Source organism: Ambystoma mexicanum, chromosome 1p (assembly GCF_040938575.1).
Source record: "Ambystoma mexicanum isolate Mex_15411 chromosome 1p, UKY_AmexF1_1, whole genome shotgun sequence".
Taxonomy (NCBI): Eukaryota; Metazoa; Chordata; class Amphibia; order Caudata; family Ambystomatidae; genus Ambystoma; species Ambystoma mexicanum.
This window is the reverse complement of record NC_090921.1, coordinates 301023288-301039666: the sequence shown is the minus strand read 5'-3', so window position 1 is coordinate 301039666 and position 16379 is coordinate 301023288. Positions and strand designations below refer to the sequence as shown.

The 16379-nt window shown below is 45.5% G+C and overlaps 1 protein-coding gene across 5 annotated transcripts in view; it reads right to left on the bottom strand.

The window, feature by feature from the left end:
* ABCA7 (ATP binding cassette subfamily A member 7) overlaps positions 1-16379 on the bottom strand; it is a 2687121-nt gene that overhangs the window by 587566 nt on the left and 2083176 nt on the right. For 4 of the 5 annotated variants that reach the window (XR_011303245.1, XM_069647414.1, XM_069647430.1 and 1 more), the window contains one exon: positions 1563-1752. Coding sequence is in view for 4 of the 5 variants with exons in the window: in XM_069647414.1 (XP_069503515.1) it covers positions 1563-1752 (190 nt within the window). In the remaining variant the exon portion in view is untranslated. The remainder of the gene's footprint in view (positions 1-1562; positions 1753-16379) is intronic. The other variant, XM_069647423.1, reaches the window with a different exon arrangement.

Sequence of the window (16379 nt, the reverse complement as noted above, 5' to 3'; positions counted from 1 at the left end):
TTCAGCAGTCCTCGGCATCTCAGATCACTTCAGGTATCAGTTAGCAACAAAATTCCTGGGCATAGCCCTTTCCTTCTATCCGGAAATTAGGCTAGGATCTTCCCAGCTTCCAATAAGGCACTATGCAACATGCAGACTTGGAGATAACTATCCAATAGTGGACTGCCAGAATCCCAGAATCTGGCCAGCAACAGCCATAGCGCCGGAGGAATGTGAATTGGGGCTTTAAAGCCGCCCTCCCCATTTCCTGACTGCTAACATACACTGGTCATCTTTCTCATGATGATGCATAAAGAGAGTGGCCATCCCCCACCTGGAAAGGCTGAGACATGATCAACAAAGGACATGCAAACCTGGACTGCACTTAAAATACTGCAAGGAGTAGCAACTTTGAAATACATTATCACTGCAAAAAACACAAATGCCTCGGGAACAAGCATCGGGGAACAAAGGTACCTAGTGCCACAAGACAGTTCAGGAGGTGTATGGAAAGTAACAAAAATGATACTTCAGACAACAAAAAGGGGAAACAGAGTGTCTCCACAGCACAACATGGTAGATGTCTTGTGCTGCAATGGTAATATTATTATGCCATTATTAAAAGGGGGTGAAACCCCCTGCACTAGTAAGAGCATAGGTTACAGAGTGCACCCCATACTATGGAGGAAGAGGGACACTAAGGGTTCCGTAAGCACATACACTGAGGGATCACGTCATAAAGGGCGGGACCAAGCCTGATTTGCATATGGTCTTTCCCCTTTTGTAATGGCTTGGCAGGCGAAGAACAATGGTCTGGAGGGTTGCCCAGAGCAATGCCAGAGGTTAAGATGTATTCTAAACCTTCCAGCCATCACCTCTTTTGTTCTACTGACAGAAAAAAACACATGCCAGAAACAAAGGGAGAGGTCTCACAGCAATTGTAACGCGAAGGGGTGAACCAGTGCCCCCAAAAAACAGAAATGAATGCAGCAGGTGTGTGAGAGTGAAAAAACAATCTCACTTAAAGACAATGAAAAATTGAGAAAAGTCCAGCAGTAGTGCTGAGGGATCAAAGGATGTAGTGGAAAGATTTGGAAATAGTAATATCTTCCTACAACCATAGCTCTACGCTGATATGTCCTAAAGTGTATGCATAACAGTAAAGTAGAAAGACCTGTACTCTGAGTCACTGTTAATCATGTAATATATTCAAATAAATAGAAACAAAACAGTCCAAATGAAGGACTGCTTCCAACTGCTTTCTCCGGGATTCACACACTTGAATTCCAGCTCTCCTACAGCAGCTCATAACTGGCACACCAGCTCAGGGGGTGCTCCTACAGTGATACTGTGATCTGTATTCAAAGACACCATAACAAGCCCACCATGCAATTGGCTTTCCTGTAGAAGGACCACCGTCTCAGCTCAAAAGTGCACAAAGATGTTGCTAGTGCCAAGTATTTCAGTGCATCAAAGGGATCACAGTCATCAATACGTTTAAGTCTTCCTAGAAGTGATAGTCACCCACTCTCCATTTATATGTATTAAGAGAGGAAGATAAATAGTTCAGGCATAATACTTACTTCAGGGGGTGGGGGTCCACCTGCAGCTTCTGGACAATCTGGCAGTATCTTCCTCATTCCCTCGGAGCTGCACACACAGTCCGGCGATGGTTGGTAGGTAGTCCAGTTGCCATCCTGGAAAGTCTCCACGAGTGGCTGGGTAAACTCAGGGGTCCTGAAGTTCTGGTTAAGGGACGGGCACTGTTCTCTGCTGAACAATGGAAATAAAAGTTATGACAAATGATTCGCCTTATAGTAAATGGAGGGCAGTCCATTACCCTGACCTAGAGGAACAGACACTGAGAAATATGAGCAGTTAGAAGGCTATCGGCACAAGCCCACAATTAGAAGGGCCATTTGTTCTGGGGAAAATAATTTAAGCTGTGAATCTGTGAGAAATTAAGACACTGCGAAAACGTGAGATGATGCAACATATCCAACCAATGTGATGTCAACAGGCTCTGAAAGGCTCTTCTAGTGATGTCAGCAATGAAAGAAAATCCCTATTTTCTTCTAAATTGTATCCTTGATACAACACGTTCGATAAGTGGTGAGACTAGCACTATCTGTTCAACCAGACTAACAAATCATACTAGATATTATCAAGTTATACAATCCCTTATCTAATCTGGTATTTTTCATGGCAATTCACTTTTTCAAGGGTTAAAAATGAAAAGCCTTTCTGCCCCTAAATGGGACAGAAAGTCAGAACAGAGATTGATCATCCAAGTCAGAAATTTTCATATCGACACAATTGCCCGAAACCTTCAAATTCCTTTTTGTTTTCTTTTTCAGATCCACCGAAGCACCTGGAGACCATACAAATACCAGCAGTGCATGGTATAAATTAATTAATAGAACTTATTCTGGACATCTTCCATTCACCACGAACCAGGCCATAAGGAATACGTTAGTTACCTGTAACTCCTGTTCTCCAGCACTGGCATTTATTATAGATGCACATGCTGTTTGAATATTCCCAGTCGTCAAGCTGGGAATCCTCTGTTATAGAGAAGCAGTTGATGTTTACATTTTAAAACTGCTGTCCCTTTAGTGATCGATTAGTGTCATTTTGGGTAATGTTATCCCACATCCAATGGACAGGTCTCCCTTAGCTCCACCCCTGGAGGTCATCTTGAGATTTTCACAAGAGCATGTGAACACAGCAATATGAACCAATAAGAGCCATAAAATGCGTAGGTGGAAGAGTCACATGTAAATCTATGAAAGATACCAATGCTGGAGAACAGGAGTTACAGGTAAGTAATGTATTCCTTCTCCAGCTTTAGATCTTTCATAGATCATAGATCTTTCATAGATACACATTCTCTTTGAATAGATTACAAAGCAGTACACACACAATACCAATAAAGGTTTGAGCTAAAGCTCAACTGAAGGAAACACTCCCCTCACAAAACACTCAGCTCACGCAACAGGTTGTGCAACACTGCTTGGTCGACCATGGACTCCTCTGTGGAATCTCTGTCGATGCAGTGAAACCTTGTGAAGGTATGCATTGATCTCCATGTGGTTGCCCTGCAAATGCCCAGTAGGGGAACGCCGGAAAAGAAAGCTGTGGAAGCAACCACAGTCCTTGTGGAATGGGCTCTGGGCCAAGCCAGTTGATGACAGTAAGAAATGCAGGAGGATAGCCAACGAGCAATGGAGGCTTTGGAAAGAGAATTGCCCATGTCAGCCAGACCAAAAGTTACAAACTGTTGTGAAGACTTGCAAAAGCTTTGGTGCATGAAATGTAGAACTTGAGGGCTTGTACCATGTCCAAGGAGTGTAACGAGCATTCCACAGACGAGGACAGAGAGCCAAAAAAGACAGGTAGCACAACCGGTTCATTTAGGTAGGAGGACAGAACCATGGGCATGAACGTTGGGTTAGTGCAAAGGACCTCCTTGGAGATTTGGAAAGTCAAGAAGGACAGCCTGCACGAGACAGCCTAGATTTCCCCCGCACGTCCTGCGGAGGTTATGGCAACCAAAAGAGCAGTTTCACAGGCAAACATCATTAGAGAGGATTTGAGTAAAGGCTTGAAAGAAGGCGCCATGAGCTTGGAGAGGACCATGTTCAACTCCCATACTGGAGCAGGCACTCTGACAGGATGGAACGGGTGGAACAGCACTCTAAGGAATTTTTTGATGAGCCTGTGTGACCAAAGAGAAGGAAAATGGCAATCAGGTGAAAAATGATGGAAGAGTGAGCCAGACCGGCTCTCATCAAAGACAAAAGGTATGGCAAAGACATCCGGAACCTGCACACACAAGAGGTCGAGGCCACACCCAAAACACCAAGTGGAGAAACACTTCCACTTGCTCTTTTAGCAGGAAACCATGGAGGGAGCCCTTGTTTGCGCCAGGATATCACAACACTCCTGAGGCAAAGGTACAGTTGCAAAATGTAAGGAAATAGGAGCAAGGTCATCAGATTGAGGGAGGCCGGGTCATGATGTAGGCCTGGTCCTGGGTCCATGGAAAGAAGACTGACAAGCAGCAGAAGCCGGATGGTAGGCGTCATTGATAAGATGAGAAAATCTGAGAACCAGTATTGCCTCAGCCAAGCTGAGCTCATCCCAGAAACTCTACGCCCCACCCCACCACCAGTGCCATCTACACTCGCATAGACACGAACAAGACTCCCGATTCACTCCCCAGATTTACAGACAGCCCACTCTCAAGGTATCGCGCTCCTCCTAAGCAACAAACACTGGCCACTATCGATGAGGACAAGCCTCATCCGAGCAAATGACTTCTGTCTCACCCACTGAATTCATTAGCCACCCACCCTCTACGGCTTCCAAGGCGGCACAGATCCCAATGACCCAGCGTCTGGCTCTTCCCTCAAGTCTTCCCAGCCACCATAAGACGCCAAATCCTCACGGCTCCTACCATGATCAGCTGGTATGCCCACCACCCCGATGGACTGCACTGTCTCAGTCACCTCCTACCTCTCAGACACACCGTGCCCGACTCCAAAACCATCACCTGCGCTCTTGTTAATGCCTGCTTCATCTGCGCCCACACACCTGACATCCACGACCTCCTAACTGATCATAATCTTGACCTACTAGCTGTAACCGGAACCTGGCTACACAATGCTGCTGACCCGCTCCTCTCCCTTGCAGTTCCTACTGGTTACTCCATCCTTCAAGCCGATCGTCAAGAAAGCCTAGAAGGTGGTGTCACCATCATTCACAAATCCACACTTCCCTTCAGAGCCACACCTCTACAACAATCATCAGGCTATGAAACCCTTCTGGCCAAATTCAAATCCTCCCCTCAATCTACCATCAACCTGCTTCTCTTCTACTGCCAACCCTCCCATTCAGCTACCCCAGAATCCGATACCCCCCTCCTCATCAATCCCCTCCTTAAGCCCAACACCAAACTGATTCTCCTAGGAGATTTCAACTTCGGCTTCAACTACCCTTCTGACCACCAGGCATCCACACTCACAGCTACCCTTGAAGAGATTAACCTTTCCCAATCAGTCCTCTCCCCTAGCCATGAAAAAGGAAGAACTCTTGATTGGATTCTCCCATGTAACATTCCACTCCAAGTGTCCCCCCCCCTCCTCCTTCCTTGGTCAGACCACTTTTTAATCCTATTCACCTTCATCAACTTTTCCAATAACACCTCCACTACAAGAGAACCCCTTCGCATTACCGCCAGACACCCGCGCAAGCTCACAGTCGAGCTCCTAACCCTTTCCCTCCTTGCCTCCCTCAATCCACCTCCTGACAATGCCACACCAGAAGCCATTCTCGCATCCTACAACTCAGCACTGCTTAAACACTGGACAAACATGCCCCCCTCAAAACCACCTCCCGCAAAAAACTTACTGGTTCTCCAATGATCTAGCCTCCCTCCGGAAAAATAAAAAGCCCTTGAACACCTATGGAGGAAAAACTCCTCTGCCACAAACAAAGCAGCCTTCAAATCCTCAGCCAACACCTACAAATCAGCTATCATTCACACCAGAGCTAACATCTTTAACACCAGAATCTACAATGCTAGCTCCAACACTAAAGAACTCTTCAGAATCCTCAAAGAGCTCAACTCCCCAGCACTTCCGTCTGACACCTTCCCTAAAAATAAAGCATGGTGCACACTCATCCAATCCTCCCTTGACACCAAAACACAGACTTTACGGGACAAAGCTATCCACAAAAACCCTCCTACCACCGTCACCATCCTACCCCCGGCCAAACACTCACTACTGCAACCCCAACCCCCCAATTCCATTTCTCCGCCGTCTTCTCTACTGAAGTCTGAACCACCATCCAACACCTGAAGGCGGCGTCCTGTGTTGGTGACACCTGCCCAGCCGACATTGTTAAAATGTGTGCCGAACCACTGGCCCCCATCATAGCCACCTTCCTCAATGCCTCATTCAAGGCCAACTCGATTCCTTCTGCCATCAAAGAAGCTTGAGTCGCGCCCCTTCTAAAAAAAAAAAACACTCTTGATCTCACCATCCCGACTAATTATTGCCCCATCACCACTGTTCCCTACCTTCACAAAATCCTGGACCGCACAGCATACTTTACAATTGCAATCACACCTCGGAAGCCACAACCTATAAGGCATCCGCCAATCTGGCTTCAGATCACGACCGACGCAGCACTGAAACGCCCTCCTTGACATTAAGATCCAGCTCGACCACATCAGGGACAACAGTGAGCTTGCAATCCTTCTACATTTAGACCTAGTCGATCATGACATCCTCGTTAAACACCTCACCACCACCTACCACCTCACTCCAGAAGCCACCCTTTGGATCCAGTCCTTTCTTTTTGACAGAACCAACAGGGTCTTTTCAGGCTCTGAGTCAGCTGACCCCATACCTGTGTCCTACGGCCCCTCAGGGCTCATGTCTCTCCCCCCACCCTGTACACCAAACCATTATTTCACCATCTCGACAGTGTCAACATCCCTTACACCAACTTTGACAATGACACACAGGTCCTTCTCAAACTCTCCGGCAACCACAACACCGACTCCACGCTCATCAATCATGTCTTCAGCATCATACTAGCTTGGATGGCCACCCACCATCTCTGCCTGAATGATGGAAAAACCAAACTCTTATCGTAGGATCCAAACATCGCCTCAAGCATCTCAACCATGCCTTCGCCTCCTTTTGCATAGACGGCAACACCATCCCCATCTCCAACCATGTACAAACGCTAGGTGTTTACTTGGACGCAGAATCAAATATGCAAAAACACGTCAAAGCCATTGCCTCTTCTACAGCCTACTCTACAAAACAAATAAATCTCTCCAGGAAATTCCTCACTTCCGATTAACTGCCTCAGTCTAGCCAGAGCCATCATAGGCAACAAACTAGATTACTGCAATGCAATTTTGGCAGGGACCTCCACCAAGAATCTGAACAAACTCCACTTGCTGCAAAACAACACACTCAGAGCAGTCTGAGGATTGAAGCGCTCCGACCACATCTACCACATCAGATGGGGGGCTCACTGGTTTCTCATCAAAACCTGCATTGAGTTCAACTCCTTGCCATCACCCATCGCTGCCTACACAACACCGCCCCCTTACCTCACTCTACGCATCACCAAGAAACAAAACATGCGCAATACCCGCTCCTCCACCACTTCTGCCTTGCACATTCCCAGATTTACCAGACAAAGAGCCGGGGGCTCCTGTTTCACCACCATCGCTCCCACACTCTGGAATGCCCTGCCTCAGCACATTCTAGACTAACCTGCTTACACTCTGTTCCGTAAGAAAGCAAAAACCCTACTCTTTGCCAAATATATATAATGTACTCCCTTCCCTACTATGTACTTGATTGTCAACCACTACACCTTGTAACCACCTTTTGATTTGGTACCTGTAACCTTCCTAACCATGTACTTAGCGCTATGATACCTCCGGGTCTGGGCGCTACCAACAAATACAATAAATACAAATAAATAATATCAGTTATATGTTAAGGCCAGAATTATACGTAAAATTCTGTGTCACACCATAAGCCAATGGAGCTCTCTCCTTGCCTTGGTGACATGCACCATACTTTTTAGACCCTTTACAGCTCTAACTGCTCCATTATGAATTATCTGTAAAGATTTTGAGGTACCAAACATCAGGCCATTTCAATAATCAATGTTTGTGTTTATCAGAGCACCAGCAAGATAGGCCAAATTATTGGAAGAAAGATAAGGTTTAATCTGTTTGATAAGCTTGGTCGTATATGCACAGGTGGATATAAGGTGTGCAAAGTGATTCTTCATGGATGGGTTGGAATCTGTCAGACTCGGCATGGTCTCTTTGGAAACGCTGGAGGTTCCCGAATAGATGCTACGCTTCTACACAGTAGCAGTCTGGTGGTTCTTTGACATCCTAACGTCACTTCCTGGATACGTAAGACGCTCTTCTTCCACGTCTTTTCAAGAAGGGTAAGAATTCGCCTTCATTGCGTCTCAACGTTAGCCTCCCGCTACGATGCTTGTATGCTGTCCTGGGCATTTCGCGCCTTGAAACTCTTGTGTATAGGCGCGTTATAAATGCCATATCATATCATTATTTTTGTATTTTCTCTGTTCCTGCCTCCTTCCTGTTGCCTGCCTGGCATTCGTGTTCTTGGTCCTGTCACTCTCTCTCTCTCTCTCTCTCTCTCCTTCGTCCCTTCCGAATCCTGGTTCCTCCCTTCTATACTGAGAGGATTCACTCCACTGCCTGCATCCTGTTCGAATTGCCTGAAGTTGCTGCGGATTCCTTCTCTCCAGTCGCTTGTGGTTTTGCCTGATCTTCTCAGCACTCTTCTCGGCTGGACACTCATGATCTGCATACCCCTTCGACTTCAGAGCATAGAGGGTTTTCTGGAATCCGCCTTTTCCCTCGAGGGTGCTGTGAGCTGTCTTTCCTACCCAAGCACCGGAATCTATATGATGATTGGGTGTGAAGGATTGGTTACACGGCATGCCATTATCCCCAGATTCCGCTGAGCAATATCAGTAAGTGGTAGTTTTGTAATGTCATTCTGACAGTTTGAGACACCACACATACAAAAAAAAAGAAAATTTCTCCGAAAGATATCATGAATGCTGTCCAGACCCTGTCCAACGAGGTTCAGTCTCAAAGTTAAAAACGCATCGCTTTGGCAAATATTCACAGCTTGTTAGACATTAGGAGTGGAACCTCCTTCTACCACCATAACCACAGAGAAATATGATGCCAACCCCACGAAGCTGACAGAATTTCTTAATACCTGTACTGTCTATTTTTAATTTCGGCTTCTGTGCTTTTCATCTGACCAGGCCAAAATAGAGTATATTGTATCTAATGTATCCAAGAATGCCCTTTGCCTGGCCCACTACACTTGTCACTGTGGATAGCCTTTCTGTTAAGGACTATCCCACTTTTTTGCGTGCTTTTCGTGATATGTTTGACCGTCTTGATCTAACATATACAGCTCAAGTGTATCTGCTCGACATAACCTAAGGCACCAAAGACGACATGACGCACATCACATGTTTCCGTTAATTAGCCACAAACTGGGTGGCCAGAGTCGGAACAAATTACTCTTTACTCTAACAAATTACTAAACAAATTACTCTAACAAATTACCATTCCGGCATGGTTTAAGTGAGGAATTGAAGGATGAGCTTGCTCGTGTTCCTCACCCATCTTGCTTTTCAGAATTAATAACCCTAACCATGTAAATCGATTTCCAACTCCAAGAAAGAATGGTTGAGCGCCAAAAGACGTGTTCCCACTTAACAAGGACAGGTTTGAAGGTTCCAGACAGGGAAGCAGAACCTATGCAATTGGGGGTAGCCAGAGGTCCTCTCTCAACTGAAGAACGCAGTCATTGACAAATCCAAGGCCTATGTATGTACTGCGCCTCAGATAAACACGTTCGGGAAACTAAGGGTCCCATTCATGATAGGGACAAAGGGTTGGGAAAAACTGCACGGTCTCTATACACAGCCATACACAGTTGACAAAAAGGGGATTTTGTTTATTGTGTTACATGTCCGGATTAAGACTCCTAACACCACAATTGAAGCAGCAGCATTAGTTGACAGTGGCGCTGCCAGAATTTTTATGGACACACACTGGGCACAGAGTAACTCCATACCATGGACAAAGAAAAATACAGTACAGCCGGCTGAAAGGATAGATGGTCAGCCATTAAGTTCTGGGACTATTATCACACAAACCTCTCCCATACAGCTGCACATCAATCACCACAGTGAGTACACTACCTTTGATTTGATCAAGGCAGTCCATTACCCAATAGTGTTGGGTATACCATGGCTTCATCTCCACAACCCTGCTATAGACTGGACAGAACACAAGGTACATCAGGGATCCACCTATTGCAAGACACACTTTTATTCCACACCCTCTTCTTGTCTGATTACATTACTCAATCCCATATATGGAGGGAGGTCTGTGGGTAACATTTCCTTAGTGCCAACCGAGTACCATGAGTTCTTGGGCGTGCTCTCAGACAATATGATAAAGATCTTACCCCCCTCACTGAGTCTACGATTGTGCCATAGACCTCATTCCCGGAGCGGTTGTCCATTTCGGAAGGATGTTTATTCTTTTTGAACACGAGAAAATGGACTGTCAAGAATATCTTCTGGCTAATCTGCAGAACGGGTTAATATCTGAGTCTAAAGCTCCCTGTGGAGCTCCACTGTTCTTTGTGACCAAAAAGGATTGTAAGGAGTTACAACCATGTCTGGACTATCGAAGACTCAATTGTGTGATCATAATGGCTAAATATTCCCCTCCACTGATCAACGACATTCTAGAAGCAGTATGTGGGGCCGTTATATTCACTAAACTGGATCTCAGAGGAGCATATCACCGGTTTAGAATCTGAGAGGGCGATAAGTGGAAGACAGCTTTCAGGACTTCTTTTGGCCACTATGAATACAAAACAATGCCCTTCGGTGTGACCAATGCCCCAGCTGTGTTTCAAAGATTCATGGATCACTTTTATTCCAATTTGTTATTCCACCCAGTCATCATATATTTAGACAACATATTGGTCTTCTCTACAAAAATCAGTTCTCTTGTGATCATGTGAAGACCGTCCTCGCTCGTCTTAGAGAACATCAATTGTTGGTTAAAACCGTAAAATGCCTATTTAGGTTAGAAAGCATACCCTATCTAGGTTATATACTCTACTCCACAGGGATACAAATGGATCCTAGAAAGCTAGAAGCTGTGTCGAAGTGGCCCCTCTATCCTCTGTGAAAGACATTCAGCGATTCTTGGGTCTGGCCAACTTTTACAGAAGATTCATTGCCAATTATTCGGCATTGGTGTCACCTTTGACTCGTCTCCTAAAAAAAGGTGTCCCTTTGCACTGGGATGTAACAAAAGGCCTTTTCCTTATTAAAGACTTCTTTCACTAAAGCTCCAGCTCTATGTGAATCTGATATCACTCATTCTTTCATATTTGAAGCCGACGCTTCAGACAGAGCCCTCGGAGCAGTGTTACGGCAGAAACAATTAGATGGAGAGGAACATCCTCTGGCCTTTTTCTCACATACATTTTCAGACAGTGAAACAAATTATACTGTGTTAGAAAAAGAACTGTTGGCCATCAAGCACGGATTCAAAGAATGGAGGCACCTTATTTTCGGAGCACAACATTCTATCGAGATCAAAACAGACCACAAGAATTTAAAGGCTCTCCAAAATACGGAATGTCATAACAGCCATCAGGCAAGATGGGCCTATTTCTTTGATCAATATCGCTTCTTCATCAGTTACTTACGTTAAACCAAGAACATCGTGGCCAACGCCTTATCTAGAAAGGAAAAAACCCAACCCCAACAGAAAATGTCTAGCGAACAAATGTTTGCCCCTCAAACATTCCTATGTTATGTCAAGAATTATTTTTACAAGAACTACAACAAGAATCAAATCGCTATCTTGAAAGGGCACCAGATAACCGTTTTGATACATCTATGGCACAAACATCATCTCCTTTTGAATGGTCACAGGGTAATGGTACCCACAACCACTCTCCAACAACAGATCTTGTCCCTTTGTCATGAAAGCATAAGTGCAGGCCATTGTGGCATTTCATCAACCTCAGACCTTGCTTTAAGATCCTTTTGGTGGCCATCTATCAAAACTGATGTTCAACGTTATATATCATCCCGTTCCATCTCTATGCAGAACAAAAGACCAACCACAAAACAAGTCAGGAAATTACAACAACCCGACTCACCTACACAACCGTGGGAAATGATAGCTACTGATTTTGTATTGGACTTACCACCTTGCCATGGATTCACAACTATCATGGTAGCCATTGATTCCTTTACAAAACAGGCCCACTTGGTGCTGCTTCCTAAACTACCAACCACTGTTGAAATGGCTGCAGTCTTTTTGAGAGAAGTCTTCCGGCTCCACTGTCTACCCTCCATGATAATTTCTGATCGGGGGTCTCAATTCACCTCTAAGTTTTGATCTACCCTATGCTCTCATCTAGGAGCACAATGTGTTCGATCTTCTGGATACCATCCTCAGACAAACAGTCTAACTGAGAGGCTTAACCATACCACGGAGCAGTTTAAACACTGTTTTTCCTCATCAGCCCATGATGACTGTGTTGCACTTTTGCCCACAGCAGAACTTGCATGCAACAACTCTCTTCATGCATCACTCCAAACTTCTCCTTTTTACTGCGCATACGGATTCCATCCAACAGTCTTCCCTCCATATTTACCAAGAACAAACTCTGTTCCAACTGTAACTCAGCACATCACAGCCATACAACAAGGACACAAACTTGCCGTAAAACATCTGCAACACTCACCTGTTATGGTGAAACGCAACGCAGAAAAACACAGTCTGCAATAGTCTTGGTACGCTAAAGCCGATCCTCTAAGTTTTCACCACTCTACGTGGGCCCCTTCGTCATAAAGCATGTGATCAATCCGGTAGCAGTAAGTCTTGCATTACCTCACTCATGGAAAAGGATAAACCCCGTTTTTCATGTTTCGCTCCTTAAACCGTCGCACCTGATCCCTTTCCATAATGCGCACAGGACGTTGGGATTGGCGCCTCCCCGTGACCTCTGGTCGAGAGCACTTTAGAGAATGCGGAAAATGTTACGCTGGACTACGGCTGAACAGTTGGTTTCCATGGAATATGGCGATTAAACCTTGAAATTGATGCTCAACTAAGACACAATCAGCAGGAAGAGATCGACTCTGTGAGCAACACCAAAGTGGGGTCTTGTCGTATTTTGTACATTCATCTGGACCTATGAGAAAGCGTCCACTCTACCTACGGGGACGTTTGTTTGAATGCCGACGGGGCGGTGTCATGAGATACAACCGAGTCATCGACACAGGAACTCACGAGTAGAACAGAGGGTGATAGAATGGGTTTGATTCTCCTAGACCATTGGTGCGCGGTCTAAGCCTGTGGAATGATTCCATTATTTCTCGCATGAAACATTCCATCAGCCTGGTGCATCCCTGCTTTACAACAACATTGTTGTAGGGTTGGAGCGCGAAACACAGAAGAATCAACACAGTTGAACACCTGTTAAATGAATTCAACCACACACCGACATGAGTTGTTTTTAAGAATGTATTTCTATATCTATATGTCCTGATGAGGTGCACTGGTTGGAAATTGTTAACTGACTAGTTGCCCGAAACTCAACTCGACACAACCATAGTTCCTACTGCACTTAGGAGTCGGACATTACTTGGGTTAGGCAGAAATAACGTGGCAATTGAATATATTGAAAGTAATCTGACAATATATACCATTTTTAGAATATACATTGATGCACGTTACGAGACTACAAATACTGTTCAGCATCTATAAGTCTATGGGATAGACTGGTTGTTCTTTCTTTAGAACATATAATATAGATTGCGGTTGTTTCCACAAGTATGAACGATATTGTTTTGAATGGGTATGAAAGGGTATGTGATGAATGTTTTTGAGATAAAGGTCACTGGTAGGTGTGGTGCTTTTTTATAATTCAGATTTTAATAAATGTGAATTAATTGACTGTAGTGTTTTTTGTACACACATTTGTATGATGATGTTGGTGAGATTACAAAATAAGAAAATAAAATAAAACAGATTAACATGTCTTTGTCTATATTTACACTTTGCAAGTAGTTGTCTCCTAGTGGAAGGGATAGGTTGATTTTTTGCTGGGTGTTTTACACCACAAATGCTAAGAGTTTGGTACTTATCAATTGACAATTGTACCTTTTGTAGGGCCCTTTCCTGGAAGAACCATGCCAAGAGCACCTCCTGTATTGGTTGAAGGAACTCCCGAATATGTTGTGAACCGTATTTGTGACTCACGGTACTTTAGAGGTTGTCTCCATTACTTGGTGGATTAGGTTGGTTACAACGTTTCTGAGCACTCCGGGGTACCGGCAACCAACGTCCATACACCTCTCGATTTCACAGTCTTCATCCATGGAAGCCTGGCTCCACGGACCACAGGAAGAGGCATACTGTCACAGACTGTGTGGTCCCTATGGAAATGCTGGAGGTTCCCACACAGACACTATGCTGCTACACAGTAGTGGTCTGGTTTTTCTTTGATGTCCTAATGTCGCATCCTGGATACATTGGATGCTCTTCTTCCGTGTCCCTTCAAGAACGGGTAAGAGTTCGTCTTCATTGTGTCTAAATGTTAGCCTCCGACGCTTGTATGTTGTTCCTCTGGGCATTATTCCTCAATTTTCACTGTTCCTTCCTCCTGCCTCTCGCCTGCATGGCATTCTTGTTCTTGGTCCTGTCTCTCTCTCCTTTATTCCTTCTGTATCCTGGTTCCTTCTCCGAGAGGATTCACTCCACTGCTTGCATCCTGTTTGAATTGCCTGAAGTTGCTGCAGATTCCTTCTCTCCAGTCCCTTGCCATACTGACAGAATCCGATACAATGGCCAATGTCTTGACAAAAGACACCACTGGGATATTCGAGCCAGCAATTACGAATTGGCTATGTCTTTCATCGAGTTTCTTCAGTCTCTGAGCCGTCTCGATAATGAGCAGCTCCGTTTTGCAGTCATTTAAGGCCAGGGAATTAATGTCCATCCACATCTGAACAAGTGAATAGACATGGTTGATGGACAAGGAGTCGATGTCTTAATCACCAGCCAATTCAAAAATCAGCTGGTGTCATCTGCACAGTTGGCATATTTTACCCGTGTCATGTCCAAAATATCAAACAGTGGGGGAATATAGAGATTGAAAAGTGACAGAGACAAACATGAATCCTGCCGAACTCTACATGACACAGAAACAGGTGATGCCTTAAAGTCTGCAGCCGATACCCTTCAGGTACGTGGCCCAAGAAAGGAGCCAATCTATGCTATGGCTGCCTCAGAGTAGTTAGCAAGCTCAAATAGCCTTTTTTGCAGTAGTGCATGATCAACAAGATCGAATACAGTGGAGAGATCGAGTAACATGAGTAAAGCTGTCCGACCCCTTTCTACAATCTCAGTGAGATTTGCTCTGAGGTCGAACAAAGCAGTCTCAGTTCCATGAGATTTTCTAAAGACTGATTGCTGTAATCCAAGGAGGCAATGGATCTCCAAGTGCTTCTGATCCTGGAGGCAGGCTGTCTTGTACATGATGTTTAGAAGAAAAGGGACAGAGGTTATAGGACGTTAATTGCCCACAATCCCAGGGTCAACCTACGCCTTTTTAAGTAAAGGAGGCAACCAAACCTCCATGATGAAATTTAAGAATGAATTCACAATGCCAGAGATTTATTTATTGGATATTTGTAAGGTGCCTACACAACAAATAGTGTTTCAAGGCGCACAAGATAGAAAAGGGGTGGGGGAGACAAGGGAAAAAGATAACAACGGACCTACTAGGCCTTGTGACATTCGGATTGTGCAAGGGCAGTAGCAAGATGTGCGAGGGCGAGGAGGGGGAGTGCAGGGCTGCTCTTAATGCGAAGTACTAGGGTGGGAAGAGTGCAGGTGAAAGGAGGTGTGGAGGGGGGGCGAGGGCCAGAGCGGCTAGGAGAGCGCTAAGGGGGGGGGCCAGGAGGGCAGATGCAGGCATTGCATGGGGTTCAGGAGTGATGCTCCAATGCTAAGTGCAAGGAGAGGGGTGGACTGGGCGGGGGAGCCTGGTGCCCTGTAGATACTCAGAGGGATCCAGGCAGCCAGTCACTGCGGCAGACAGGGGTCTTAGCAGGGGAGGAGGAGAGGGAAGGAAGAAGAGACAAGGAGGGTCTTGCAGAGCTTACAGAACTTAAGGAGATCCAGTTCAAGCCCGAGTGGGGCAGGGAGACCATTCCAGAGAGTGGCTCCTGCAGAGGAGAGATCTACCACCCACTTTCTGCTTAAAGAGTGTCTGATCTGCAGAGAGTTGGAGCTAGAAGACCAAAGGGCTCTAGCAGGGAGGTATTTAGGGAGAGATAGTTTGTGCAGCAGGGTCCCAGACCCCAGAAACCTTTCTGGATGATGCAGAGGGTCTTGAACTTGTTCCTAGCAGCAACCGGGAGCCAGTGGAGAGGGTTTATGGCTGGAGAGATGCAGTCCCTGTGCTTGAGGCCAAGGATAAGTCTCACAGCCCTATTCTGGTTTAGTTGAAGGGGTCGAAGGGAGGATAAAGGAAGCTTGAGGAAGAGGCTGTTGCAGTAGTCCATCCGGAGAGGACCAGAGCTCTTAGAGACATTGAGTTTCTGGGGGAAAGTGAAGAAAGGGAGAATGCCTCTGAGGAGGTGCAGCTGATAGTGGGCCTTCTTGGCAAGGTCCAGGATGCGAGGAGTGAAGGCAAGAGAGGAGTCAAAGACGACACCAAGGTTTTGTGCCTCACAAGAGGGTGAGG